The following is a 27,531-nucleotide window of genomic DNA, read 5'->3' as shown; positions in this document are numbered from 1 at the left end:
AGCTTGAGAACAGAATCCATCCAAGTCAGGGGGGCTCCTGTGGAAATCTACATACACAAAGGGGCAGATTTATCAAGGGTTGATCTGAAAATTCGAAATTAGAATTTTCATGTTTTTTTTATGGTCAGTACTGTCAAATTCAATTAGGGAGTTATTCAAATTCGATTTGAGTTTTTAAAAAAATTCTAATTAGATTTTCGAGATTTATCATACTCTGTCCCTTTAAGAACTCAAATTCGACTGTTTGCCACCTAAAACATGCAGAATTGCTGTTAAAGTCAATGGGAGACATCCAGGGAATGAAATCTTGTATTACCGCACACCTCCTTCCACTATTCTGCGTGGTGGTGCTGGTTCTCCGTTGACCAAGCCCGGTCTCCTTACTGCTGTGCAATTTCAAAAAACGGTCCGCACACACCAATGTTGCAGTCGGGGATTGTGCCCCTTTTATTAATGCCACCAACAATCAACGTTTCGGGGGGAACACAGCCTCCCTTCTTCTGAAGAAGGGAGACATCCAGGGATACATTTTGAGTTGTTTGCAGATTTTCTGACATTCGAGTTTCTTTTGGTGAAAAAACTCGAATCAAGTTTTTAAAATTCAAATTGAATTCGATTCGAGTTTTCGGGTCAATTACATTCGTCCGAGTTTAAAAGATTAAATTTTTTTTATCTCTCGTATAACAATATATTTTTGGATTACATTTTTAATTCAAAACAGGAGACAAAATAGCCTGAGGTAATTGCATTTTCTGAAGGCAATTTTTTTTATTCATCACCCTTTTATTACTACTTTTCCATTCTCCTCTTCTTCCTCTCTTTTTCTTCCGCTTCTCTCTATCTCAACATCATTCTGTCTTTGAAGCTGACAGTAAAAAAAAAAAAGCATAATGACGTATGTTGTCTTTCATCTGTGGTTATTTCTCTCCAAATATACTCTTCTTTTCTGCTTAGGGTAAATTCATCCGGATCCACTTTGGTGCCACTGGGAAGCTGGCATCTGCTGACATTGAAACCTGTGAGGAGCTTTTCCATTCTTGGCCTATCTCTTTCTTTCTCTCTCTCTCTCATACTATCATTTGTTTTCTATGTTGTCTACCCACTTTACCCGCTTATACTATTCCATTCTGTTTGTTTAGTTTGATTCTCTTAGGCTAATACCACACATGACATGCGTAGAAACTCAGGCCATGAAGCTGCCTATCCCCTCAATCCTCTATCTGCATTGACAGACACTGTGTTAGCCTCTGTGCTGACACATGGAGTAGATTTAGGGGCAAAATGCAAGAGTATACATTTTCGCTTTGAAATCCGCTCCGTGTGTCTGCACCCGAACCAACACAGTGTCTGTCAGTGCAGACAGAGAAGCCATGTGTGGCACTAGACTTATGGACTTCCTATATTGTACTGCATTCCTTTGAGATTTTATTCCGTAATAATTTTCTTTCAGATCTTCTGGAGAAATCTCGAGTTATCTTTCAACTGAAGTCTGAGAGAGACTATCACATCTTCTATCAGATTCTTTCCAATAAAAAGCCAGAGCTTTTGGGTAAGCAAAACCTATCCATGCTTTTATGTGCAATGCCTACCTGACTTGGGCACAGAGACATGTCATTGCTCTATTTCTATTTTACAGAAATGCTGCTGCTGACGAATAACCCTTATGACTATTCATACATCTCTCAGGGAGAAACAACTGTGACTTCTATTGATGATACAGAGGAACTTATGGCCACAGATGTGAGTACACATTTTATATATAATATTATAATTGAGAGGCAGTATATATTCTATATTTATAAAATGGCACTTGTTGTAGGGAGTGTGTTGGGTAAAATCATACCTTTTTAAAATATCATTATATTATACATTTATAATATAGGTAGCATTGTTTGCTAAATAACACCGGAATAATGTTACAAAATTATAGGATACTGCTCAATCTTTAAGCAGCAATCAGCCTATTCTGATACTTTTCTGATATTTTTTGAAATACATTAAGGGGCACATTTACTTAGCTCGAGTGAAAGATTAGAATAAAAAATACTTTGAATTTCAAAGTATTTTTTTGGCTACTTTGACCTTCGAATTGGCTACTTCAACTTCGAATCGAACGTTTCAAACTAAAAATTGTTCGACTATTCGACCATTTCGATAGTCGAAGTACCGTCTCTTTAAAGAAAAACTTCCACCATATACTTCGCCACCTCCAACCTACCGAGCACCAATGTTAGCCTATGGGGAAGGTCCCCATAGGCTTTCCTAGCTTTTTTTGATCGAAGGAAAATCGTTCGATCAATGGATTTAATCGGTCGATCGAACGATTTTTCCTTCGATCGTTCGATCGATGGAAATGCGGTAAATCCTTCGAAGGATTTTACTTTGACGGTCGAATATCGAGGGTTAATTAACCCTCGATATTCGACCAATAGTAAATGTGCCCCTAATAGTACAGAGGTGCAATAAATAAAAATATATATAGCACCAAAAATGAAGTGCTATGTGTTAAGAGACACACTAGAAATGAGGTATCTGTCCCACAGTGCTTACCCCATTGTGGGTGGCTAATTTACACAAACAGGAAAGTAATAAGTGCAGCCATTCACAATATTTGCGTGCTTCGGGTGTTGGTCCATTAGTACTAGGACTAAATTAGATACTCTGCTAGGATTTTAGTTCTAAAGAAAGTGAGATCAGGGGCTCTTCTGCCACAAGGCAATGTGTGAACCTTGCCTTAGATGGCTGCACCTGCAAGTGAGCCGGGGTGGCAAAATGATGCTCCTGGTAACTAAGTTACTACTTATTAAACCAAAAAATTTGGCTTCTCTAGTGCAGAGAGTGCAGCTAGAGATTTCGGCCCCCAGAACTCCTCTGAAAAAGGTAAGCACAGGGGTGAGGGGGTGGCATTGGGAAAGCCTCCTATAGTGCTGAAACTCCTCTGGGTGTAGGAGAGTCCCTTACAAATGAATTCAGGTATAAGAATTTAGAGTCAAGAAGGTTTAAGGCAGGAGATGAAGAGAAACTAATGAGACAATCAGAAATATATGGAGACAGAAGTGAAGAGATTTTGTAAGTTATCTTCTCTCTTAGATGAGAGGAGGAGGATTGTAACACTAAAGTTTAAGATAAACAATACACTATTTTGCATCAACCTGATATGCACCTAGAGCTGCTGCTGCCCTTTATAAACATCTATAAATAACTGATATTAAGATTTTCCCTTTTGATCCATTTCCACAGAGTGCCTTTGATGTTCTAGGGTTTACTCAAGATGAGAAAAACTCTATTTACAAACTGACTGGAGCCATAATGCACTATGGGAATATGAGGTTCAAGCAAAAGCAGCGAGAGGAGCAGGCTGAACCTGATGGGACTGAGGGTGAGACATGCATGTTTGCACCTTACTAATCAGACAGGACAGACCAACCCCAACATTCCCACTTCAGATAATTACTAGGTCAAAGCACCTCTAAAACCTATTCCAATAGACATTCTCTGCATTTTGCATTTATTGTATATTTTAGAAGGGAGTGCAAAAAGAAGCACCAAAGTTATAACTCCAAAACCAAACAGTGAGGATAGAGGGAGGATAGAGGTTGTTAGTTATTAAAAGCAATTTTATACAACTAAGGATTTAGAAAATCAGTAATGCATTGTGTGCCATTTTAACACCTATTTATTCAAATGCTTTTTTTAGTAAGCCTTGCAAGTTTTTTGCCTATATTGCTGATTATTTACCTACTGCAGAACTTTTTTCATCAAAATGTTTGATAGAGAGAGAGATAGATAGTATAAGTATGATTTTCAACATACTCAGAGATAAGGCATTTTGTAACTTTAAATATAAAATAGAAACAAATGTAAGGTTTCAAGAAAAGTCAGATCTACATTAGCATAATTTTTTGGGCCTATCTTAATGGCAAAAGGCATAACTGTTGAATTTTAATAACTGAAAAAGGTTAATGGAGGTTATTAGATTAAACAGAAGTGTGGATTTAGTAAATGCTGAATTTGCATGGAATATATCAGTACTTTAAATGCCTTCTAAATATAACTGTTTTATTCTGGGTCAATAACAGGCTTGTGTAATGCAGTCCAGTTGTAGACAGAGCAACAAAGTCAATAGTTAAGTTTATCTAGATATAAAAATGAAGTAGTGACATGAGAGTATAAACTGTTCCATGTGTCAGCTAAACTATGGACTCTTGGCAAGAAAAGTATGCATTGGACATTTCACTTTTTTTTACTCCATGTTGGCTGTCCCCTATAATTTATTACTATGTATGAATTTGTGAAAGACCGGGCATTGCTAGCGCTACAAAATACAGAAAATTTTATGATGGTTAACATTGCAAGATAAATTGTTGTATTAAATATACCCATAACATATGGGCAGGAGATTACTTGTAAAGTATTTGTTTAGAAGAGTAGTTATGTACAGTATATATTGTAGAGTATATACACAAAGGATGACAAGCAGATTTCAGGTGTTATAAATTTAAGTAGTTAATATACAGTATAAAGCGGGGATCCCTAACCTTTTGAACCTGTGAGCAACATTCAGAAGTAAAAGGAGTTGGGGAGCAACACTAGCATGAAAAATATTCTTGGGGTGTCAAATAAGGGTTGTGATTGGCCATTTGCCCCTATGTGGATTGTCAACCTATATTGAGGCTCTGTTTGGCAGTACATCTGGTTTTTATACAACTAAAACTTGCGTTGAAGCCTGGAATTCAAAAATAAGCACAAACATTGAGGCCACTGGGAGCAACATCCAAGGGGTTGGAGAGCAACATGTTGCTCACGAGCTACTGGTTGGGGATCACTGGTATAAAGGATAAAGAGTGTTCTACATGTATTCTGTCTGATTATTTCAGAGGCTGATAAATCTGCCTACCTGATGGGACTGAACTCTGCTGACTTGCTAAAAGGATTGTGTCACCCTCGTGTCAAAGTGGGAAATGAGTATGTGACTAGAGGACAAACTGTCGAGCAGGTTAGTGTCATTCTCACATCCTATAAACTAGTGCATTTTAACCATAATATCTAATGTATGTAAATCTAGTTAATCTTCTAAGCTACTATAAAAAACAATATTACAAAAGCACTGAAAAAAAACCTATTTTTTCTAGGTCAACTATGCCACAGGTGCTCTGGCCAAGTCAGTGTATGAGAAGATGTTCTTGTGGATGGTGGTGAGAATCAACGTCACTCTAGAGACCAAGCAGCCCAGACAATACTTCATAGGAGTGCTGGACATCGCAGGCTTCGAGATCTTTGATGTACGAATCAAACATGAGTGTGTTTTGGTACCAGTGGTAAAGAAAAGAAGTATAGGAAGGAGGCAGAGCTAATTTATTGAGGAGGAGGGTTAAACTGATTATGGAGTGTGGGCTTGGTAAGAAATTATGAAGAAGACCAAACATTGTGGAATACTCTTTGGTTTGAGTAGGTGAAAGGCATAACAGACACTTCTCCAAAGAACACCCAGACAGCCAGCCCTGGACTGGGATTCAAAATAGGCCCTGGCATTTCATTTACACAGAAGCCTAACCAGCCCCCACCACCAGTCTACTAAATCATGACTGTCTATGAGATCTTACAGATTGCCAGTCCGGGCCTGCAGACAGCTCTAGATAGTGTATAGCATCTTTAAAGTTTTCATTTATTTCATTTATTTGCCAGGTGTTTATAAATGATTCCGATTGTCTTTTAAATCTTTGATAAATGTGCACTCTCCTAAGTGGATTAGTCAGGTCGTTGTAAAGAGATAATGAAAGCATCAATAAACAAAATCACTATAGCGAGGAAACATCAGGGATGAGGCAGGCAGACTGGTTATGTAACAGAGGATAGCTAATTGGATTAAAATGAATGATGTGTATCGTGGGGGTGCTGCAGGAGTGTTGTTTTATTTTTGTATTTTACTTTATCTTTTATCTAATCCTTTGCTCTTCTCTGTTATTCTTGCTTTCTTTGTTTTTTCCTATCAACCTTCTTACAAACCACTTTAATTTACTCTTATTTTTCTGTTACACTTCCCACTCATGTGTCTCAATTTTTGTCCTGCAATTCTGTGCAGTTTAACAGCTTTGAGCAGCTCTGCATTAACTTCACAAATGAGAAACTGCAGCAGTTCTTCAATCACCACATGTTCGTGCTGGAACAGGAAGAGTACAAGAAAGAAGGAATTGAATGGGTCTTTATAGACTTTGGTATGGACTTGCAGGCCTGCATCGATCTTATAGAGAAGGTGAGTACAGTCTAAGAAAGACTAGTCGCATATTCTCCAGAAGGTAAACTACTGTCAGGTTAGTACATAGTTAGTGCATGATAAAATTTGCAATCTTTCTTTCTTTCACTGGTGGAAGTGTTCGCTCAACTGTTTCTGGGAATAAAGGTGGTAAGGACAGGGCTGGGGTGCGCCTTCTAACACTGCTCTTTGCTCTGAATGCCGTGCCCCTTAGTGCCCAGGGGTCATAAATGACCCATTATATCTCAGTGAGCTTTAGGCATGAATGAATACTTACATTTCTCATACTTTTATTAATATTATTATTACTCTTTAAATTTTACTCTTTATATTTAGAACTTATTTTTAGTGTACAATATGTTCATCCAATTTACTTTTCTGCTTGTTGGGATATTGTACATATATATATATATATATATATATATATATATATATATATATATATATATTTTTTTTTTTTTCACTTATCAAGACCTACTGTATGTGTGCGGAAGTGACTTTTTGTTCCAGTGCACCTATCTAGTTATATATATATCTATATGTGGTCTTGAGAAAGGTCTTAGGAACAGACAGAAATGTTGACCCCCTGTTTTTTTTATATGGATTTTTAAATAATTTTTCAAAGGCTCCCCGTGTGCACCTTCATTTTTGGATGTTTTTATATATATATATATATATATATATATATATATATATATATATATATATATATGGTAAGGCATTTTTTAGTAGCAGTATGCACAAAATGTCTATGTCTTAAATATATTGATAATGAGTTGAGTGCAGAGGACTCTTGTATTTGTCTCTCTATATATATATATATATATATATATATATATATATATATATATATATATATATATATATATATATATATATATATATATATATATATAGTATATTTCCACAAGCAAGGAATATCAACAAGGAGTTTATTAGAGGCGAATTTTCATGGAGTTTATTAGTGGAGATCTGGAGACCTTTTTGGCCTTTTTGTCAACATGAAATAACCGTATACAATCTTGTCAATATAAACAGTAAAGGTGCATGGGTGATGCTTTTGCTTACTTGTGAAACTATATATCATAATTGCGCTGTGATCTGTATTGTATTCATTATATACTTTTACTTAAAAACTCCAATACTTTACCACTACAGCCTATGGGCATCATGTCCATCTTGGAAGAGGAGTGCATGTTTCCCAAAGCGAGTGATGTGACCTTCAAGGCCAAATTATATGACAATCATCTGGGCAAGTCACCCAACTTCCAAAAGCCCAGAAACATCAAGGGGAAGCCTGAGGCCCACTTTGCTCTTGTGCACTATGCTGGCACTGTGGACTATAACATCCTAAACTGGCTGACAAAGAACAAGGATCCCCTGAATGAGACCGTAGTTGGGCTGTACCAGAAGTCCTCCCTCAAGCTTCTAGCAAATCTGTTTGCAAATTATGCCGGTGCTGATTCAGGTACATTGAGGGCATTTGGACACCAAAAACCAGCCAAGATTTTACTGTTTATTTTCTCAACCATAACCCATACTATTCGGCTCTCTATTTCTAGTATAAAGGATCCACACATGCTTCCTTGTTTTTTTTTTCCCTACCTTTAATTATATTTTTGTTGTATATTTTTTTAGCTTTAATGCTAATAATCAACACTCACAGTATATATAATGGGTGTCATGCAGTGATTGATTGAATTTGTCCAATCCCCACAAGGCTTCAATCTTTCCTCTCCAGTGTTAACTGGAAAAAGACACTTAAAGGGGAACTAAAGTCTAAAATAGAATAAGGCTAGAAATGCTGTATTTTGTATACAAAACATAAACATGAACTTACTGCACCAGAAGCCTAATTAAACAAATGATTTATGTTTTCAAATTTGACCGCAGTGGGTCATCATCTTGTAACTTTGTTAAACATTTTTGCAAGACCATACACATCATTGCCTAAATGGCAATATAATATGCATTATTATATAAGGATTCTGTATAAGAAATTCTCTGATGTTGTATTCAACAGCTGACCCATCGACAAAGAAGGGTACAAAGAAGAAAGGTTCAACCTTCCAGACAGTGTCAGCTTTGCATCGTGTAAGTAAAACACAAAAGTTTTGTTCACCTTGTTCCCTTTTACCTTGTTATTGCTTTCTTTTATATATTCATTATATGAGTTATTAAAACTGATCCAATCATTTTGGCTTCTGGGCCAACAATGGGATCACAATATGCGCCAGTGGAGTCCCGCCAGGAAGGGATGGTATCAACAACCCTCGCTCAACTGAACTTTCAAAACTGCCAGAATATGACACCGTACAAGCCAATAAGTTGCTAACTTTGTCAACAGCTAATCTCAGCAAGTGCACGGCCATTTTAAGTCTACTTCTTGCATGCAAGTACTTTATGTTTTATTTTCTTCACAGGAAAACCTGAACAAGCTGATGACAAACCTTCGCTCCACTCATCCTCACTTTGTCCGCTGCATCATTCCAAATGAAACCAAGGCACCAGGTGCTAAATGTCACTTCTTATTGTTGTTGCTCTAATAAGATTACTTTTTCTACTGAAGATTAAATGAACCCAAGCTGACTCCACATAAATCATGATAAAACTATCTATTCACCTTTTTCCTGCTTTCATTTTAGGCGTGATGGATAACCGTTTGGTGATGCACCAGCTTCGCTGTAATGGTGTCCTGGAAGGTATCAGAATCTGTAGGAAAGGATTCCCAAATCGCATTCTTTATGGAGATTTCAGGCAACGGTGAGTCAATAATACATACACAAAGCAAATATCAGAATTATAAATGACTGCCCCATTACAGGGTAACTTTTCCAAGCAGTCACAGTAAAGTATATAACAATTGCATTGCAGGGGTTTCCAATTAGTAAAATCTTTCTGTGATATGGAGCAAGAAAGCCAATTCTTAAGGTGATAAACAATCTGTCGCTTTTGAACCAAATTCCTTTATTTTGCAAAGGGCATTGGCAGATAAGGAGTTTTGTCGCCAGCTGTAATTAATTTGCACTACCAGGACCCTAAATGAGTGACCTGGGCCAATATTAAATAATTTAGCTACTAAAGACAAAGTAGGCCATCTGCAGCCCACAAATTGCAGAAAAAATCAGAACTAATGTAGAACTAATGTTCTGTTAACCTATTTATCAATTAATTCTAACTGCAATAATATTAGAATGAATCACCTCTCAGAAATAGCAGATATATCTTTTATATCAGCTTAAGAACTCTACAATATTCTGAGATATATATTTTTATTTAAGCTATAATGCCTGTAAATTGTGAGGTATAGAAGAAGATAATAAACTGGTCATGAAGTTTAAAGTTGAGGCTATATGATGATGGGTTTTTACTAAATGGTGACATTGTAGCATTGTTTCTATAGCCACTGTCTCTCTAGTTGGCCACAATTATTCTGATTACTTCTCACAGCCCTCCTTTTGTATAATACTGAAGATGTCCAAAAACGCTCTGCCTATTCAGTGCAGGATGCTAGTGCAACTTTCCTCTTACAGGTCACCACTTTCCTATGCTTTTTAGTATACGAGAAATGAGGAGAGCACTCAATAAGCATAAATGCTGTGGTTACTTTATTCAATGCCGACCACCAGTACACGACATGTTTCGGGCTTCTTTGCCCTTTATCAAGTGTAACATACAATCAGAACGTGCAGGTTTTTAAACACTCCCCTACCATCCCCCACCATCGTTGTGAGTAATTGGTTCCAGAAAAAACAGGAGGTGTGTATTAAGTCCATTTTACAGTCCATATGTGGATATTCAATCCACTGTGTGTGCCTTCTATATTAAAGTATCAAAAACAGCCCGGTGTCTGTGTCCATTTCACACAAGGTTAATCACATATTCAAGTATCAAAAAGTCTGTTATTATGTTGCTTCCAATCTGTTAAAAAGGGAAATTGTTACCATATGTCAATTGATTAACTGATACAAGGTAAAAAAACAGTACTGCACACTTCTGTGCCTACCTTCTAATAAACTCAAGTCTAATATTTAACTTTTATCAGTACTTTACACCAGCTATTATTTATCTTACCATTAATTTTATTCGTATATGTTGCTGGTGTAGTCTATACTTGAATTCAGGTCTAAAAACCTGTTTAAAAACCTGCACGTTCTGATTGTATGTTACACTTGATAAAGGGCAAAGAAGCCCGAAACATGTCGTGTACTGGTGGTCGGCATTGAATAAAGTAACCACAGCATTTATGCTTATTGAGTGCTCTCCTCATTTCTCGTATACTAAAAAGCCCTCCTTTTGTGTTATATTTACCAAAAAAGAAGCCAAAAGAGGCCATGGTTTAGCATGCTAGAGCCATGAACTGAAACATTTTGGGCATTGGCCAATTGAACATGCTATAATGGCACTTTCTATACTAGAGTACTTCCCTTTTTTCATAGACTGTATAGAGTAATAACATAAATCAGAACAATTATTTTTCTTTGAATGTATAGTAGTCCTTTAACATTTAATATTGCTATAAAATGTTTCTGAGTTTCTCTGTTTCTCAGGTATCGCATCCTAAATCCTGCAGCTATTCCAGATGGCCAGTTTATAGACAGTAGGAAAGGAGCAGAGAAACTCTTGGCTTCACTGGAGATTGATCATACTCAGTACAAATTTGGACACACCAAGGTAACAGAACATCCTTTACTAAAGCAAGGATGTAATGTAGCAGATCCGTTTAGGTTTAATAACCTAAATATGTGTACCCTTGTTAGGTCTTCTTCAAGGCTGGTCTGCTGGGTCAGCTAGAAGAAATGAGAGATGAACGCCTCTCCAGGATCATCACACGTATCCAGGCACAGTCCAGGGGTGTCCTGTCTAGAATAGAATTCAAAAAGATGGTGGAGCGCAGGTAATTCCTATCTCAAATACTTTTAAAAATGTGTGTAATGACCAGCTCATTATATGCCAAGCTGTACATATAGTGTTTCCTTAATCCTACTGGACGTGTAATTTTTAAGTGAACCATATAAAGACATTGTACATATTTTCCATTCAACAATAGGGTTACCAATATTGTATCCTACATGCCCAGTCGGTAAATCACCAGTTAGGGCCGGGGCTGTAATTAGAAATTTACAGCGATATAACTGCTGGTAAATTTGTAATACCATATAAATCCTGTCCCTCTCCACTGAGAGATATCCGCTTATAAGTACAGGCTCCCCTGCCCAGTGATGCCATTGTCCCACCCCCACATGACATCACCACCCACTCCCTGACCTTCATTAAAAAAGATGGCAACCCTATTCACCAAAAGGCTGCCACCCTGACAGTGACATTATATAAACATATGAATGGATATATTCATGTCTACATTTATGTTTAAAAATACTCGTATTTTGTCCTCAACAGAGACGCCCTCCTAGTCATCCAGTGGAACATCAGAGCTTTTATGGGAGTCAAAAATTGGCCCTGGATGAAGCTCTATTTCAAGATCAAACCTCTACTGAAGAGTGCAGAAACTGAAAAGGAAATGCAGAATATGAAGGAGGAGTTCCTGAGACTGAAAGAAGCTCTGGAGAAATCAGAGGCCCGGCGTAAGGAGCTTGAGGAAAAGATGGTTTCCCTGCTACAGGAGAAAAATGATCTGCAGCTGCAAGTACAGGCTGTGAGTGCTCAGTTGCAAAACATACAAATCCATAGGAATAGCTGCAGCCATGTTTGAGGAGCACAGAATGACCATGGACTTAGAGCTTAAGAAAAGCCCTTTCCCTCAATTTCATATTCGTGGACTGCCCATTTATCAAACCAATTCCCAAAATATGCTCAACACAATATTATTTTTTCCCTGTAATAAGTTGTGTATGTAAAAGTAAAGAGTTATGGCCCCAAAAAGCCTCAATACATTGGCATGAATGATACAATCATCTTTTTAACTTAAGTTCAACTCCTGTGACATTAAACCCACAAGCATGCCCCCTACATAACAGACTTCATACCAAAAACTCCGAAAGATTTGTTAGAGCTGCAGACACAATTTGTTTTTCATGGTGGGCAAAAAAACATGTGGCTGGATTTACCAAAATTAAATCTGGAAATCCTGAATGACTTCCATTACATTACACATTTTACTAATTTGCTTTGTTTTGGTTTTTTTAGGAACAAGATAATCTGTCAGATGCTGAGGAAAGATGCGAACAATTGATCAAGAACAAGATCAACCTGGAAGCAAAGTTAAAGGAGCAGACAGAAAGACTAGAGGATGAGGAGGAAATGAATGCAGAACTGACAGCAAAGAAACGGAAGTTGGAGGATGAGTGTTCCGAGCTAAAGAAGGATATTGATGACTTGGAGCTGACACTTGCAAAAGTAGAGAAAGAAAAGCATGCTACTGAAAACAAGGTGAGAATTGTCTCTTTAAGTTCATTCATTAAATGCATTATATCACCTGCTTTTTTTGTCCCCTTACTTAATTTTGTAATTTGGAATTAATATTTCCCTATGCAGGTCAAAAACATGACAGAGGAGATGGCTGCTCTTGATGAGATTATTGCCAAATTGACCAAGGAAAAAAAAGCTCTTCAGGAGGCCCACCAGCAGGCACTGGATGACCTTCAGGCAGAAGAGGACAAAGTCAATAGCCTGACCAAATCCAAAGCCAAACTAGAACAGCAGGTGGATGATGTAAGTGAAATCACAGACCAAAAGCAGATGTTTTCATTTTTAACAAGAAAGCACAATAATAATAAACTTATATCTAATGGGTACAGCTGGAAGGATCTCTGGAGCAGGAAAAGAAAGTAAGAATGGACCTGGAAAGAGTAAAAAGGAAGCTGGAAGGAGACCTTAAACTGACACAGGAAAGTCTTATGGATCTTGAAAATGACAAACAGCAACTGGAGGAAAAGCTGAAGAAGTGAGTGATATTAGACAAACTGTATTAAATGTTGGGATTAAAATGGAAAATAATTATGCAAAGTAGTTGTTCATTTGTGAATTTAAAGGCAAATTGATATTTTTCTGAGCAAAAATCCTTTAAATATTATTTGTGCACATTGTCTTGCTTTAGGAAGGATTTTGAAATCAGCCAGATGAACACAAAGATTGAGGATGAGCAGAATATGGCTTCTCAGCTCCAAAAGAAGCTGAAAGAGTTACAGGTAGACCATTGAGTCATTTGAGTTATTAGGCACCACCTGTAATGTCCCTCATTCACTATCTCTTAATTCTTTACACAGGCCCGAATTGAGGAGTTGGAAGAGGAACTAGAAGCTGAGAGAGCTGCTAGAGCCAAAGTGGAAAAACTTCGATCTGATCTGTCTCGGGAACTAGAAGAAATCAGTGAGAGGTTGGAGGAAGCTGGAGGAGCCACCTCAGTGCAGATGGAGTTAAACAAGAAGAGGGAGGCAGAGTTCCTCAAACTCAGAAGAGACCTTGAGGAGTCCACATTGCAATCTGAGGCTACTGCAGCCACACTAAGGAAGAAGCATGCAGACTCTGTGGCAGAACTGAGTGAACAAATAGACAACTTGCAGAGGGTTAAGCAGAAGCTGGAGAAAGAGAAGAGTGAACTCAAACTGGAGCTGGATGATGTGGCATCCAATATGGAACAGGTTGTAAAGGGGAAGGTAAGATGGAGTTTTAAGCACCAGGATTACATGCCATTGTCCCTCCAAATATTTTTCAATGGCCAAACAAAATTAGTTTTGGTAGGGATCATTTATTATATTTCCTATTACATTTACAGTGAAAATGTTTGGCTGAAATTAAATGAAGAAACCAGAGGTTACAGTGAAGAGGGCTAAAATGAGTCAAAAAGCCCTCACACCAATAAATGCACTGAAAGTCTTCTTATAAGAGAAGCTATTCACATGTCCCATACTATTCACATAAGGGATTGCTTTCTTGCACTTCTGTTTGAGGTCTGGATGTGATCTGCACTTTGAGGCACATAATAAAATGCAATGCAGGATGCAGATCAAGTACAGGATTGACCTGTTCTTACAACCTAAGTACAGGGTCCATTTGAATGATGCCTAAATGAGAGGGAGAGTAACGTTTAGTTTTAAGGAAATGCTTTGTGAAAAACACGGGGCATGCAAATGTATTCTGTTTCAATCCAAAACATTTAGGGGCAGATTTATCAAGGGTCGAAGTGAATTCAAGGGAATTTTCTAAGTAAAAAAATTCAAAATTCTAAGTAATTTTTTGGATACTTCGACCATCGAATAGGATACTATGACTTCGAATTTACTTCGAATTTGATTAAAAAAAACTTCAATACTTCGCCAAATTAAACCTGTTGAAGTGCTAAGTTAGCCTATGGGGACCTTCTACAACCATTTTCTAAGTCTTTACACATCGAAGTAAAATCGTTTGATTGTACGCTAAAATAGTTTGAACCGTTCAATTTGAACTATTTAATCGTTCGTTACTACGATCGTTCCATGGCCAAATTCAGTGAAAAATACTTCGACTTCGATATTCAAATTTTAAGTATTTTAATTTGATGGTCGAATTTCAAAGTATTTTTTACTTCGAAATTCGACCCTTGATAAATCTGCCCCTTAATGGCAAATAGGGTTTTAATCACTTTTTAATATACACTAGGCAAGAGTGTGTTGTAGTGAAGCACTGAAACCCATTTATAAACCATCACCTGCAATATTAATCTCTCCCACTAGGGGGCACATTTATCAAAGATAAACATTTTGTAGTCAGGATTTTCTAAGTAGTTAAATGAAATTAATGTGGAATTATAAAAACAAATTTATGCTAAGAACATTATTTGTCTAAATTCAGACATTATAGTGAACAATCTTAAATTAACATTTCTGTTTTACTTCTGTTTCATTCCTCCCAATTTCTTAATGCAATTCTTCTATAATTCATTGCAGGCAAACCTGGAAAAGTTGTGCCGGACATTAGAGGATCAGGCAAATGAGTATCGCACAAAGTCTGAGGAGACACAGAGACTGGCCAATGATCTCTCCACCCAGCGTGCCAAACTCCAGACTGAAAACGGTAAAGAAACATTGTAAATTCAGGCACAATCTTAGACTTATTTTTTCTGGACAGAGAAAACACAGTAGTGAACTGAGCTTAAGCACATCCTTTGTATTGTAAAAAATAATGGTAAAAATAGCAGAACTGTTTCTGTATAATGATCCATAGTGCAAATATCAGCAAATAAAACAGAGCAGTATGGAGACACCTGCTACACTAGCCGTAATTTTTTTCACTCAATCCTGTAAGTAAGAATAGCAGAAGCTTGTCACTGTATGTGAGGAGCAAGGAATCCTCTGAAGGAACACTGCATGAAATGCATACAAAGCTTCTGGCAAGCAGTTAGTTCTTCAGCTATAGCTCCAGTACTCGTAGCTCTTAGTACATAGTATACATTCTCCAAGTAGGCAGTGTTAGTATCATTCTTGCTTATACTTTTGTTCTACACCCCTATAATTCAAAGGGGAAATATACTCAGTTTACTATGAGTAATACAGTACATGTGTGATAGATCTTTTATATAAATCACATACAGGAGCTGATGTGAGAACATCATACTGGTTCATCTACCACAAGAAAACAAAATCCATATCTAGTTACTTGCTAGTCCAGTCCCTGTGGGGCAGTCCAAGATGGCCAGACTCTTGCATGATCTTTCCAAACATATGTATATGAAATGTCATTGTTTTGCCCAGGATGAAACATGAAACATCTTTTCATTCATACATTTCAGTTAGTTATATGTCTAATTAATAAGTACATAGTTGTTAATCCTTTTGTAAATTAGTTAAGCAATGGGTTATAAAGTTCTGACTCTTATGCTACAGGGGAATTGTCCCGCCGGCTAGATGAGAAGGAGGCACTGATATCACAACTGACACGGGGAAAACAAACTTACACCCAAAAGCAAGAAGATCTGAAGAGGCAGCTAGAGGAGGAAGCCAAGGTATGTATATAGCATACAGCTGAGGATGTCAGTATTACTATGTTGAAAAGTGAAAAGAAGAAAGAGAAATCCATCTTTTGATGCCAGTGGTTGAGTGGTTGCTTTTCTCCTTTATCATAGATGTGAGTGTTGTTAATGGATACTAATGTCCACTCTGAATCTAGCATTTTAATGGGTATCCTTTTTTTTCTAAGGCTAAAAATGCATTGGCCCATGCTCTACAATCAGCCCGCCATGACTGTGACCTTCTTAGGGAACAGTATGAAGAAGAGCAAGAAGCCAAGGCAGAGTTACAAAGAATACTGTCCTAGGCCAATTCAGAGGTCGCTCAGTGGAGGACCAAGTATGAGACCGATGCTATTCAGAGAACAGAGGAATTGGAGGAGGCCAAGTAAGATTTCACTGTGCCTTGTCACCCCAATAGGCAACATAGAAACATCTCTAGATGTTAACAGTCCTTGCATTTATTCAAAATCCCTGCATTGAAATGTTACAATTTATATTAATATTCTCTTCTCCTTGTCTGTGGTAATCATCAATATTTTGTTACAGGAAAAAGTTGGCACAGAGGCTACAAGAGGCAGAAGAGGCTGTTGAGGCTGTAAATGCGAAATGCTCATCACTTGAAAAAACAAAACACCGCCTACAAAATGAGATTGAGGACTTAATGGTGGATCTAGAGAGGTCAAATGCTGCAGCTGCTGCACTGGACAAAAAGCAAAGAAACTTTGACAAGGTGATAACTGTCGAAACTGAAATAGAAGTTGTAGTAGAGAAAATGTAGTAGGTGGGGATGTTAATTGTCATCTCTTGTGCAGATCCTTTCTGAATGGAAGCAAAAGTTTGAGGAGTCTCAGGCAGAACTTGAATCTTCACAGAAAGAATCTCGTTCCCTCAGCACAGAACTTTTCAAGCTAAAGAATGCTTATGAGGAATCTTTAGAGCATCTTGAGACTTTCAAGAGAGAGAATAAGAACTTGCAGGGTAAGAGAAATAAGGAGCATTCATAGGTACTAACAGCTTCAGGATGCTTTGGATCACATCATACAGTCAACATAATATGAAAAAGCATTCCTGTTTATACACGCTGCTGGTCAGTGTTTCATACCATACTGTATTATAATATCCCTTAGAATAGGCTTGTTAAGAAAATTGTGTTTACCTTGTACACAGAGGAGATCTCAGACCTGACAGAGCAGCTGGGAGAGAGTGGAAAGAGCATCCATGAACTGGAAAAAGTCCGTAAACAGCTGGAGCAGGAGAAGATGGAGCTGCAGTCAGCACTGGAGGAGGCAGAGGTGAGGCCATATCTTTATCCTTACAGGCCATCCAAGGATCGTTGATCTGCTGCAAGGACACTAGCAAAAATCACATGTACAGTATAACAATAACCATCATTACTGTGCATCGATATATACAATTCTCATACATAAAAATATATGTTTTTGAGAGGCATCATCTTCAAACTATATATACAGCTTTCACCATACACTCAAAAGATCTTGTTCATCAAAACATTCTCATTAAAGTCAATGTTTCTGAATCACACAGTGTACAAGAAAGACACATTAGGTTATCTGAAATATTGACTTTGATATTGGTGAAAATCAGTTTGCCATGTTTATTTATGTTTAGGCTAATGGCACACCAGGCATTCTCCCCCCCCCTAGAGAAACACCTGTTAACACTCGTGCTTCCATTGACTTGCAGACAGTGACTGGCATTTTTCCGCTGGCAAATTTCCAGTGTGCCATTAGCCTTAAGAGGTGCAGCATTAAGCACAAAACATTTGTTTTCTTGAGGTTTACATCAATGCATATATTCTTGTGACTGGTGTGCAAGGTGCACAGGTGCCCTCTATTTTACACCTACCAATAGCCAGGTACAATTACTGGGCTGTATTTGAGTTTTGTTCCCATGTGGCTTTTTTTGTGTCAGCAAAGCTGGAGTTGGAGGGAGTAGATTGAAAACCCATGACTTCTCCTGGATGGCACAAGTAATGATGTATATGCAACTTGTGTGCCAATTTACAGACTAGGTTGTTCTTAGCACCATGCACAAAATTGTGTTGCTGTGGGGAAAACACTACCTGCTTCAAGTCCTTTACATTGCCCCCTATTAGTAAATGGGCATTGCAGTCTTTTCGGTCTGAGTTGCAGAGAGAAGGTTGTAGTAATGAAGGACCTGACAGGGGGCATTTACAGTTGTATCAAACACACAATATAGTAAATATTTAAATGCAGTATAGTAAATATGTTTATGCAGATCTATAGAATTCTTTAACTCTCCTTGTGTCACACAAAGTTATGTCATGTATTAAACTGTCATCCTTCATGAATTTGTCTCCTTCAAAACCCAGGGCTCCTTGGAACATGAGGAGGGCAAGATTCTGCGTGTACAGTTGGAGTTGCAGCAAATAAAGGCTGAATTTGAACGGAAATTGTCTGAAAAGGATGAGGAGTTTGATCAGGCCAAAAGAAATAACCAGCGAGCTATAGATACCCTTCAGGCATCGCTAGAAGCTGAAACAAGGAGTCGCAATGAGGCCCTCAGAATTAAAAAGAAGATGGAAGGGGATCTAAATGAGATGGAAATCCATTTAAGCCAAGCTAACCGTCTAGCGGCCGAAGCACAGAAACAACTTAAAAACATTCAAGGAGTCCTAAAGGTACTGTGAAAAATTGTCTGTTTTGCCTCTTTGTCTGTACAGCATGTACAGTACATGCTCAAAGACCATGGTTTATCTGGAATATTGTCTAAATTTGTCTGCCAGAGGAATGAAGATTTAAATAGTTAAGAATGGCCTCAGTATGTTTAAGTATAACCGAAGTTTGGGATCAATTATTCACTAGACAGAATAATTTTAATGTTCAGTTTAACAGTTTTTTATTTGGGATTCCATTTCCACAGGACACACAGATTCAGCTGGATGATACTTTGAGAATCAATGAGGATTTGAAAGAAAACACTGCAATTGTGGAGAGAAGGAATGTATTGCTTCAAGCCGAGCTGGAGGAACTGCGCTCTATATTAGAACAAACAGAGAGATCACGCAAACTCGCAGAACAAGAGTTGGTAGAGACCAACGAGAGAGTGCAGCTCCTTCACTCCCAGGTCTGACTGGCATCATGTTTTATGACTCCATTTAAATACACAAATAGCTCATGCTTTTCATAACAATGGTTTCTTCTTTCTCCGTCTGTCAATCCCAAAATAGAACTCCCCTTGACTTGCCTTACTATTCCATATATAGATCAGTATCATTATCCTATAAATGGCTGTTTCCATTGCTTTTTGTCTTTATAACAATAGTTTGACCTCCACCACCCATACCCCTACCCTTTCAACACTTCCTAACCCATATGTGATTTTTCTATGGTTTTGTGTGTCAAATCTAAAAACATGTAATCAAATTACACACAGAACACCAGTCTGATTAATCAGAAGAAGAAGATGGAGAATGACTTGTCCCAGCTTCAAAGCGAAGTGGAAGAAGCAGTGCAAGAATGTCGCAATGCAGAGGAGAAGGCCAAGAAAGCCATCACCGATGTAATTTCCTAATGCATATATTGATTCTACTGTCTTCTATATTGTTGGATTGGATACAACTGGCCATATGAGTATTTAACAAATGTCATTAACCTGTGTCTGTATCTGTATCTTAGCTGTAACCATTTCTACACAGGCTGCAATGATGGCAGAAGAGTTGAAGAAGGAGCAGGACACAAGTGCCCACCTGGAAAGGATGAAGAAGAACATGGAGCAGACCATCAAAGACCTCCAGCAGCGACTTGATGAAGCTGAGCAGATTGCCATGAAAGGTGGCAAGAAACAGCTACAGAAGCTGGAGGCTCGAGTCCGAGAACTGGATAGTGAGCTGGAAGCGGAACAGAAGCGAAATGCTGAGTCCGTCAAGGGCATGAGAAAGTATGAGAGGCGCATTAAGGAGCTGACCTATCAGGTGTGTGTGTGTCAGTACATACATGTATGAAAGTACCTCATGAAAATAGATCACATGTTGGTCAAATGAGAAAAGGTGAAAAAAAATTCAGATACAGGGGATTGGGCAGGTATCAAACTGTACAGGGACTGACTTTGAGAAGAAGATTTTGTATAAAATACTTCATTCAGAGGCTTCTGCTGTATACACTTTGCAAACCATGCTAAAATAACTTTGCTACCCCATAATCAAATGATTGTCTTAATTCTATTTCCATCTATATTTCTCTTTTTACTCATGCAGACTGAGGAAGACAGAAAGAACTTGGTTCGTCTTCAGGACCTTGTGGACAAGCTGCAACTGAAAGTGAAAGCTTATAAGAGGCAGGCAGAAGAGTCTGTGAGTGTTTTTGGATGACCTTTCATTTGATTTTCATTCATGAGTTGTGACTTACCTTCTTTTATCTCCTTACCTTCCTTTAGGAGGAACAGTCCAATATGAATCTCTCCAAATTTCGTAAAGTTCAACATGAGCTGGATGAGGCTGAAGAAAGAGCTGACATTGCAGAGTCCCAGGTCAACAAAATAAGAGCCAAGAGCCGGGATATTGGTGGCAAGGTGAGTGTTATGGCCTTCAGAGTGAGAGGAAAGGAGGGATGAAAAGGAGAGAAAAACTAAATGATAGAGCACGATAAACTGAAATCTGAAGTGGTAAAAAAGGTGAAGCCATAACAAAAATAAGTTAAAGTATATATATGATCATTTTTCCCATTTGGCATGCCTGTACTGTTTCACCACCATATTACTAAGACATTTATAGCAGTTTAACAACTGATACCAGAAAACCAATAAAGACACTTACAAACTACAATATAGTACAGACCATAAATTGTAAATGCTGCATGGAAGGATACTATGAGAACAGTCAACAACACACCATTGAATGGTGTCATAGCAATAGGTAAAGTAGGAATGGGGAATGAGGGAAGATATAAATTGCATGTAAATAACTGATTTTCTCTCTCTCTCTCTCTCTCTCTGTCTCTCCTTATTTTTCTTTTCTTTCTGTCTCATGTGGGATCCCAACTTCCCTCTCCAGAAAAGTCTGAATGAGGAATAATCAAGCTTCTTTCTTTACCCATGGGTCCAAGACCCTTCTTCCTTTAATTTGTCTCCCTGTTAAGAATAAAGAGCACAAACTACATTTGCTTGAATTTTCTTTTTTTATTAGAAGATTTTGCAGTAAAACTAACACTTTGAAAAATAAACTATGCCCTGCTGGATGCCACACTTGCAATATCCACACCAGAGTTCAGAAATTAAGATACACCTGGTGCTCACAGGCATTGCCAACAGCTAGCATATCTGTCTTTATATTTGTCTTTATTTAATCTGATAGATTCAGGACATTTTGGATTTATCAAAATACCTACTGGAAAATAGTGTTGTTGTTCCAAAAATATTACTAATGAGCCCTAAGGGCACGTATATCACATAGAATAAAGAATATGTCATCTATCGCTAACACTTTTTGCCTTACCTGCTCATTACGCTATGTTTAGGTAAGCAATTCTGCCAACATAAGATAATGCCAGCATACAGTAATGCACAGTGTCAAATAATATCTCTGCTACCGTGTTTGAGAAAAGAACAAGCTAACATTAGACCCAATATATATGCCTACCCAATGCAGTTTGTGATAGTGACACCTTTGTGAATTCATTCTGACATATTGCTTAGGTACACAAAGGTGACAAAAGTCTGTTCCATAAGATTAATCATTGCATTTTTTATGGCATGGCCTATCTCTCTATAAATGTTTTCATGCCATACAAACAAACGCACACATATATACAAGAACATTCTGGGTCAGAGCAGTTGCTTCAGAATGGCAGGATCTCTTTATCTGAAAGGCACAAATGCACATACTACAAAAGAATGTTTGGGATATACAATAAGATACTAGTATACTTTACTGGAGGCTAAAATTATTGTATAACTATTTATAGTTATTTTTTAGTTAATTTTTAAGACAATAAATAAGCATTGACTCTTACTGATTTTAGCATTTGAGAGTTTCTAGGAGAGCAATTAGAATCATTCTCTAAAGGGCACCCTAATTGTCATTAAGGATAGTTCCTCCAGGCAGTGCTCCAGGCCCCCAGGGGACAACGCCACAATTTGGGAACCACTCAATTCTTCCTTAACACCATCTGTTTTCACCCAAACACCAAGTACAACACAAGTGAATTCATATATGGCTAAAGTCCAGGACCGTCCAACACAAGTGAACTCATATATGGCTAAAGTCCAGGACCACCTAACCGCCTCGTGGGGCAACTTTGGAAAATTAAGTGCCGCGTGTGCATTGCTGAAGGCGATTCTCATTTTAGCCTGCGGAGGGCAGGGGAAGGCAGTTTGAGGAGATTGTCGCCCCGAAGAAGAGGAGGTTTGTCGCTGGGACGACTAATCTCCCCCAATCTGCTCGTGTGTCCAGACCCTTAAAGTAATACAAATATAATGCAGTGTTGCCCTGCACTGGTAAAACTGTTGTGTTTGCTTCAGAAACACTACTATTGTTTATATAAATAAGCTGCTGTGTAGCCATGGGGACAGCTATTTAAAGGAGAAAAGGTTCAAGTTACAGCAGATAGCATTGCACCTGAGGAAGGGGTTCTCCCCGAAAGCTTGTGTTACTTTTCTGCTGTAATAAAATGCTTTAAAGGCAAAGCCGGAGAATGGTGTTCTTCATATCACGTTATTCAAGATAAGCTCTGTAGAACATAATGGTTTTACCTGTTATCCACTATTTATCCTGTGCCACATAGCCTTTTTTCAATTTCAGTCATTGCTACACAGCAGCTTGTTTATAGTTTTCTGAAGCAAACACAGCAGTTTTACCAGTGTTTCAGTTTTCATATATATAGTTAAAAATATACTGATAAAAGATTTGTGCTTTTCAACTATTTTAATCTTTAAACCTTTCCATCATACCAACCTATTTTACATTACTGTACAATAATATAAGAGGTGTTTCCTCTGCACAGGTAACATAATATAGGCGTTATATACCTTTGTACACCTTTTGGGGAAATGGAATGTTTCCTAGTTAATTTTATTATAAAGCAGTAACAGAACATTCTTATGCTTTCCCATTTCCTATCTTATCAGTATTTAGCTGTGTTAGTTTAACTTGTGATATTGAGCTCTGTATAAACAGCCCCCTCCCATCACCTTTTCTTATGGTTTACTAATTAGCAGAAGTCAAGGTTGCCACTTGTCCGGTTTTGACCTGGACAGCCCGGTATTTTGTTGGGATGCCTGGGTCAAAACTTCCTGCAGGATTCCCCGTGATTGACACGGCAATCGGGCAATTGCAGATCACTGTGTCATAGTCCTGCCCCTCAATGTCGCAGTCCCGCCCCTCCACATCATGGCCCGCCTCCTGCCCCTCCACATCATGGCCCGCCTCCTGCCCAGTTTTTACTGGGGGAAAAGGTGGCAAACCTAGCAGAAGTCCATTATGCAGGGAGGTTATCTGTGCACTGGTACTCTAACTATCTATGTCACAAGATCCAAACACAGAGTAGGTTCAAATTCTTGTTTTGGTCACAGAAAAAAAATTGTAATTAAAACAATTGGCAAAAGGTATGTTCAGCACAAGCCCTATTCATTGCACTGAGGTTGAAGATCCATTACTGGAAAAAGTAATTTTATAGCTTCACATTTGTTTTTTCATCTTCCTCTGAATCATCTATAAGTCAGCCAGGACACACAATTGAACTTGATTGATGTTCCTTTTTCAAACTTGTCTATGTAACTATGTAACCTCAGGGACAGCTTGTTGCTTTTATCTCTAAGTAGCTGAACTGAAACTGCAAGTGCCAGGATCCCTTCTTACAAGGTCTTGACCTGACATACCATCTATTTCTGTCCCATAGATGTAGATAAGTTTTCTTTGAAGTTAAAGCCTTGGTTATTATGGCAGCATGTGTGTAATGAACTCTTCTCTGTGTGGCCATCTTGTATCTGTTGTGTATATATATATATATATATATATATATATATATTGTCCACCGGTGCACTTGAGACCATTTATATAGCCTTCAAAATGGACCAGCACACCAGATTCTCAAGTGTTCAAAATCGTTTTATTTTCATATCACTCGTGTATCCAACATTTCAGTCCACATTGGGGCCTTTATCAAGGATCATATATATATATATATGTATATAATGCTTCTGGAGGTGCCCGCACTCTTACTCGTTAGTCCACTCGTGGGTGCTCGGACATCCCAATGAGGGCCAAAACGTTGGATACAAGAGTGATGTTTTTAATAAATAATTGAATTGAAAATGTTTGGAGTGCTGGTCCATTTCAAAGATTATATATATATATATATATATATATATATATATATATATATATATATATATATATATATATATTCAAAGAAAAAAGACCACCCTGAGGACGGCTAGAGTTTGATAGCCGAAACATTGAGGAATAAATCACAGCCCTTGTGGCTTTTTTTCCATACAAGTCCTGTGAGTGTGGTCTTTTTTCTTTGAATATATGCAAGTTTTACCAGCACCTAGGCATTTAACTTTTTCATTGTGGAGTGCACCAGTTTGGATTCTTTATATATATATATATATATATATATATATATATATATATATATATATATATATATATATATATTATGTAAATGTTTTTAGAGAATTGGATTATAGGAGTTATGTTAAAAGCTTCTGACAAACAAAAATAAATTAAGGATTTATTATGCGCTCCCTAAAGGAGCACATAATAAGGGATTTTTATATAGTATGTCATCTGCAAAATTCAAAATAGCTAATGAAAAGATATAGCCAGGACTGAAATGTGCTGTCATGGGGTTTCAAAAGAGCTGAAGCAGACAGAAAAAAAATATTTATACCATATTAATTTTAAGGTTAAATTGGGAAAACATCTGTATCAATAACACAACAACAAGGAACACATCCTACCCTATAGCATATTATGAGGGCATATGAATTCATTGGGGGGGGGGGTTTAAAAAGCTGCCTGGCACAAAGCTGGAAGCCTAGTTAATGACTGCTTTTTACAGCAGGGGATGGATGTATTTTGCTTATTATACATTAAGGTTGTCAGATCATGTGAAAAATCTGGGACACTTCTAGAAAATTCAGCCCAGAAACTTGCATCTGAATATCTTAATTGATACAGTATTGCACTACTTATACATACATGCTGATTATTTTACAATACAGTAATAATACAGTAATACAAATTAGGGGCAGATTTATTATGGGTTGAATTTCTTTATGGTCTTAACTGTCAGATTCGACTAGTGAATTATCCAAACTCGAATTGAATTTTTAAAAAAATTCTAATTCTGTTTTCGAGATTTATCAAACTCTGGCCCCTTAAGAATTCAAATTCGACTATTCGCCACCTAAAACCTGCCGAATTCAGGTATAAGTCAATGGGAGAGGTTCAGTGACCAATTTAAAGATGTTTGTAGCCTTCCTAACATTAGAGTTTTTTTCAGAGGAAAAACTCGATTCGAGTTTGGTCAATTAGAATTCGACTTGAGTTTTCTGGTCGGTAAAATTCGTCCGAGTTTTAGATATTTAAGGGTTTTTTTATAAATAAACCCCCGGTCGAATTTCGAGTATATTCGAATTTAACAGAGTTTTTTTTTTAAATATGTCTTTATTGAAAAAAAAATTTTCATAGCAAATAAAATAAATAAACAAATACAAAGGAATTTGGAATTACGAAAAGAACAGAATGATGTACACACTCGATTGCCAGAGTAAAGGTCTCCATTTAACGGTTGTAAAGCATACTAAGGTATTATACTACACAACATTATTTCTCTCATACATATCATTGAAAAAAGAAAAGAAAAAGCGATTAAGAATACCTTGTTCTTAACATCTGATTATTTAACAGAGTTTTAAAAAAATCCTGTTTATAAAGTAAAATATATGAGGAGTATGTTGTCCTGGCCTTTTTTAAATATATTTTTTAACTAATAATAAAGAATACATTGAGATACAAATAACATGGCTGAAAGCCTAATCAGTAATAAATCAGAATGCCAGAAAGTACATAAAAGAATATAGGTAGCAAAGTAAAAACAAATATGGCCTCTAGGTGTCACTGTTTAAGCACTTGCTGTGAATCTGTTATGGCACTTGTATTTATAACAGTCATTCGTCCTTATGTAATCAATTTGATTTCCATAAGAAATGTATGTGTATATATTATCGGTTATTATTGTATATATTCTGTCATTTTTGGCATTGGAATACCTCTACAAACGTTTCAGCCAAATCTATTTTCAATGTTTTATGCAGAGCCTATGGCAATTGTTTCTGCCCATGTACTTATATTATTCAGAATCACATAAATATAGGGAGAGAATTGATAGCTATGGGAAGAAGGAGAACATAGATAGCTTTGGGAAAATTGAAATAAAGCCACAGGGTCCTAAGCCTAAAAAACTGTTTTATTAAAATGTATTTCATTTCTATTTCAGGATTTTGGCACAGCAGTTCTGAATTGCAACGTTACCAGTCTTATTATTGACTCAGGTGCCCATCAATAAGATTAAAATTTGGACAGAAAGCAAAGCAAAATATCTGCAAGCGATTCATGTCGTTTTTAAGGTGGCCAAAAACTGACTGGTCCTTCACAGTATCTGATAAATATCATACAAGTGAAACTACAGGTGCCTCTTCACTTTCTTATATGCCTTTTGCACCATGCACTATTCAGTATGGTGTGTTAGCAAACTGGGCATATCATCTTCTAAGTACGAACAGGATTGTAGCACAGTCTGTTGAAACCAACCATCAACCTCAATCATATATGAACACACATTCAAGCAATGTGATCAAAATTAACAAACTACCCAACCAAATCTGGACATAGCAGCCCATCTAACAGTGCTGTAACTTCAAACCATTTCACCAAAATGCACTTTAAGAACTACATCATATATTGCAAAGTTGTGCCCAAAGCACTATACTGACTTCTCTTTAAATGATAAGAAAAAACCATGTGTTAGTAGATTTACTTGCTTATTCCTAAAGGTACTGGCACAAGAGGTAATTAGTCGCCCGCAATAAATTTTCGCTATCGTAGGCACTTTCACCACTTCATATACTGTACCGCTACATATAATGCCAAAACACCTAAGGCCTCGTTTATCAAAAAGGAGTAAATTGCAAAAATCATGGTTCGTTAGAGTCCTATGTGTTTTGCAGTGGAATTTGTACCTGAAGCCCTGAACTGTTTGCACACCTGAATTGGAGTTCAAAAAATTGTGGGAGTTGGGCACCATCTGGTATCAATCAAAACACACAAGCCACAGTCACTAACTGC

At 37.4% G+C, this 27,531-nt stretch overlaps 1 protein-coding gene across 1 annotated transcript in view; it reads left to right on the top strand.

Moving 5' to 3' along the window:
• Window positions 1–21,336, top strand: part of LOC108714868 (myosin-7-like) — a 56,923-nt gene extending 35,587 nt beyond the window's left edge. Inside the window, 32 exon segments of the mRNA XM_018259437.2 lie at window positions 955–1,018; window positions 1,451–1,549; window positions 1,637–1,740; window positions 3,241–3,379; window positions 4,878–4,996; window positions 5,133–5,282; window positions 6,083–6,253; window positions 7,412–7,721; window positions 8,277–8,347; window positions 8,677–8,764; window positions 8,899–9,016; window positions 10,804–10,927; window positions 11,014–11,150; window positions 11,654–11,909; window positions 12,401–12,643; window positions 12,749–12,925; window positions 13,012–13,157; window positions 13,311–13,401; window positions 13,480–13,869; window positions 15,139–15,265; window positions 16,075–16,193; window positions 16,388–16,584; window positions 16,746–16,929; window positions 17,012–17,177; window positions 17,367–17,491; window positions 18,553–18,861; window positions 19,104–19,307; window positions 19,617–19,742; window positions 19,879–20,154; window positions 20,437–20,532; window positions 20,616–20,750; window positions 21,232–21,336. Coding sequence (XP_018114926.1) covers window positions 955–1,018; window positions 1,451–1,549; window positions 1,637–1,740; window positions 3,241–3,379; window positions 4,878–4,996; window positions 5,133–5,282; window positions 6,083–6,253; window positions 7,412–7,721; window positions 8,277–8,347; window positions 8,677–8,764; window positions 8,899–9,016; window positions 10,804–10,927; window positions 11,014–11,150; window positions 11,654–11,909; window positions 12,401–12,643; window positions 12,749–12,925; window positions 13,012–13,157; window positions 13,311–13,401; window positions 13,480–13,869; window positions 15,139–15,265; window positions 16,075–16,193; window positions 16,388–16,584; window positions 16,746–16,929; window positions 17,012–17,177; window positions 17,367–17,491; window positions 18,553–18,861; window positions 19,104–19,307; window positions 19,617–19,742; window positions 19,879–20,154; window positions 20,437–20,532; window positions 20,616–20,750; window positions 21,232–21,252 — 5,082 coding nt within the window. The 3' untranslated portion in view covers window positions 21,253–21,336.
• The last annotated feature ends 6,195 nt before the right edge of the window (window positions 21,337–27,531 follow it).

Source organism: Xenopus laevis, chromosome 1L (genome assembly GCF_017654675.1).
Source record: "Xenopus laevis strain J_2021 chromosome 1L, Xenopus_laevis_v10.1, whole genome shotgun sequence".
Lineage (NCBI taxonomy): Eukaryota > Metazoa > Chordata > Amphibia > Anura > Pipidae > Xenopus > Xenopus laevis.
The sequence above is the reverse complement of the archived record's forward strand: the minus strand, read 5'-3'. Positions and strand labels throughout refer to the sequence as shown.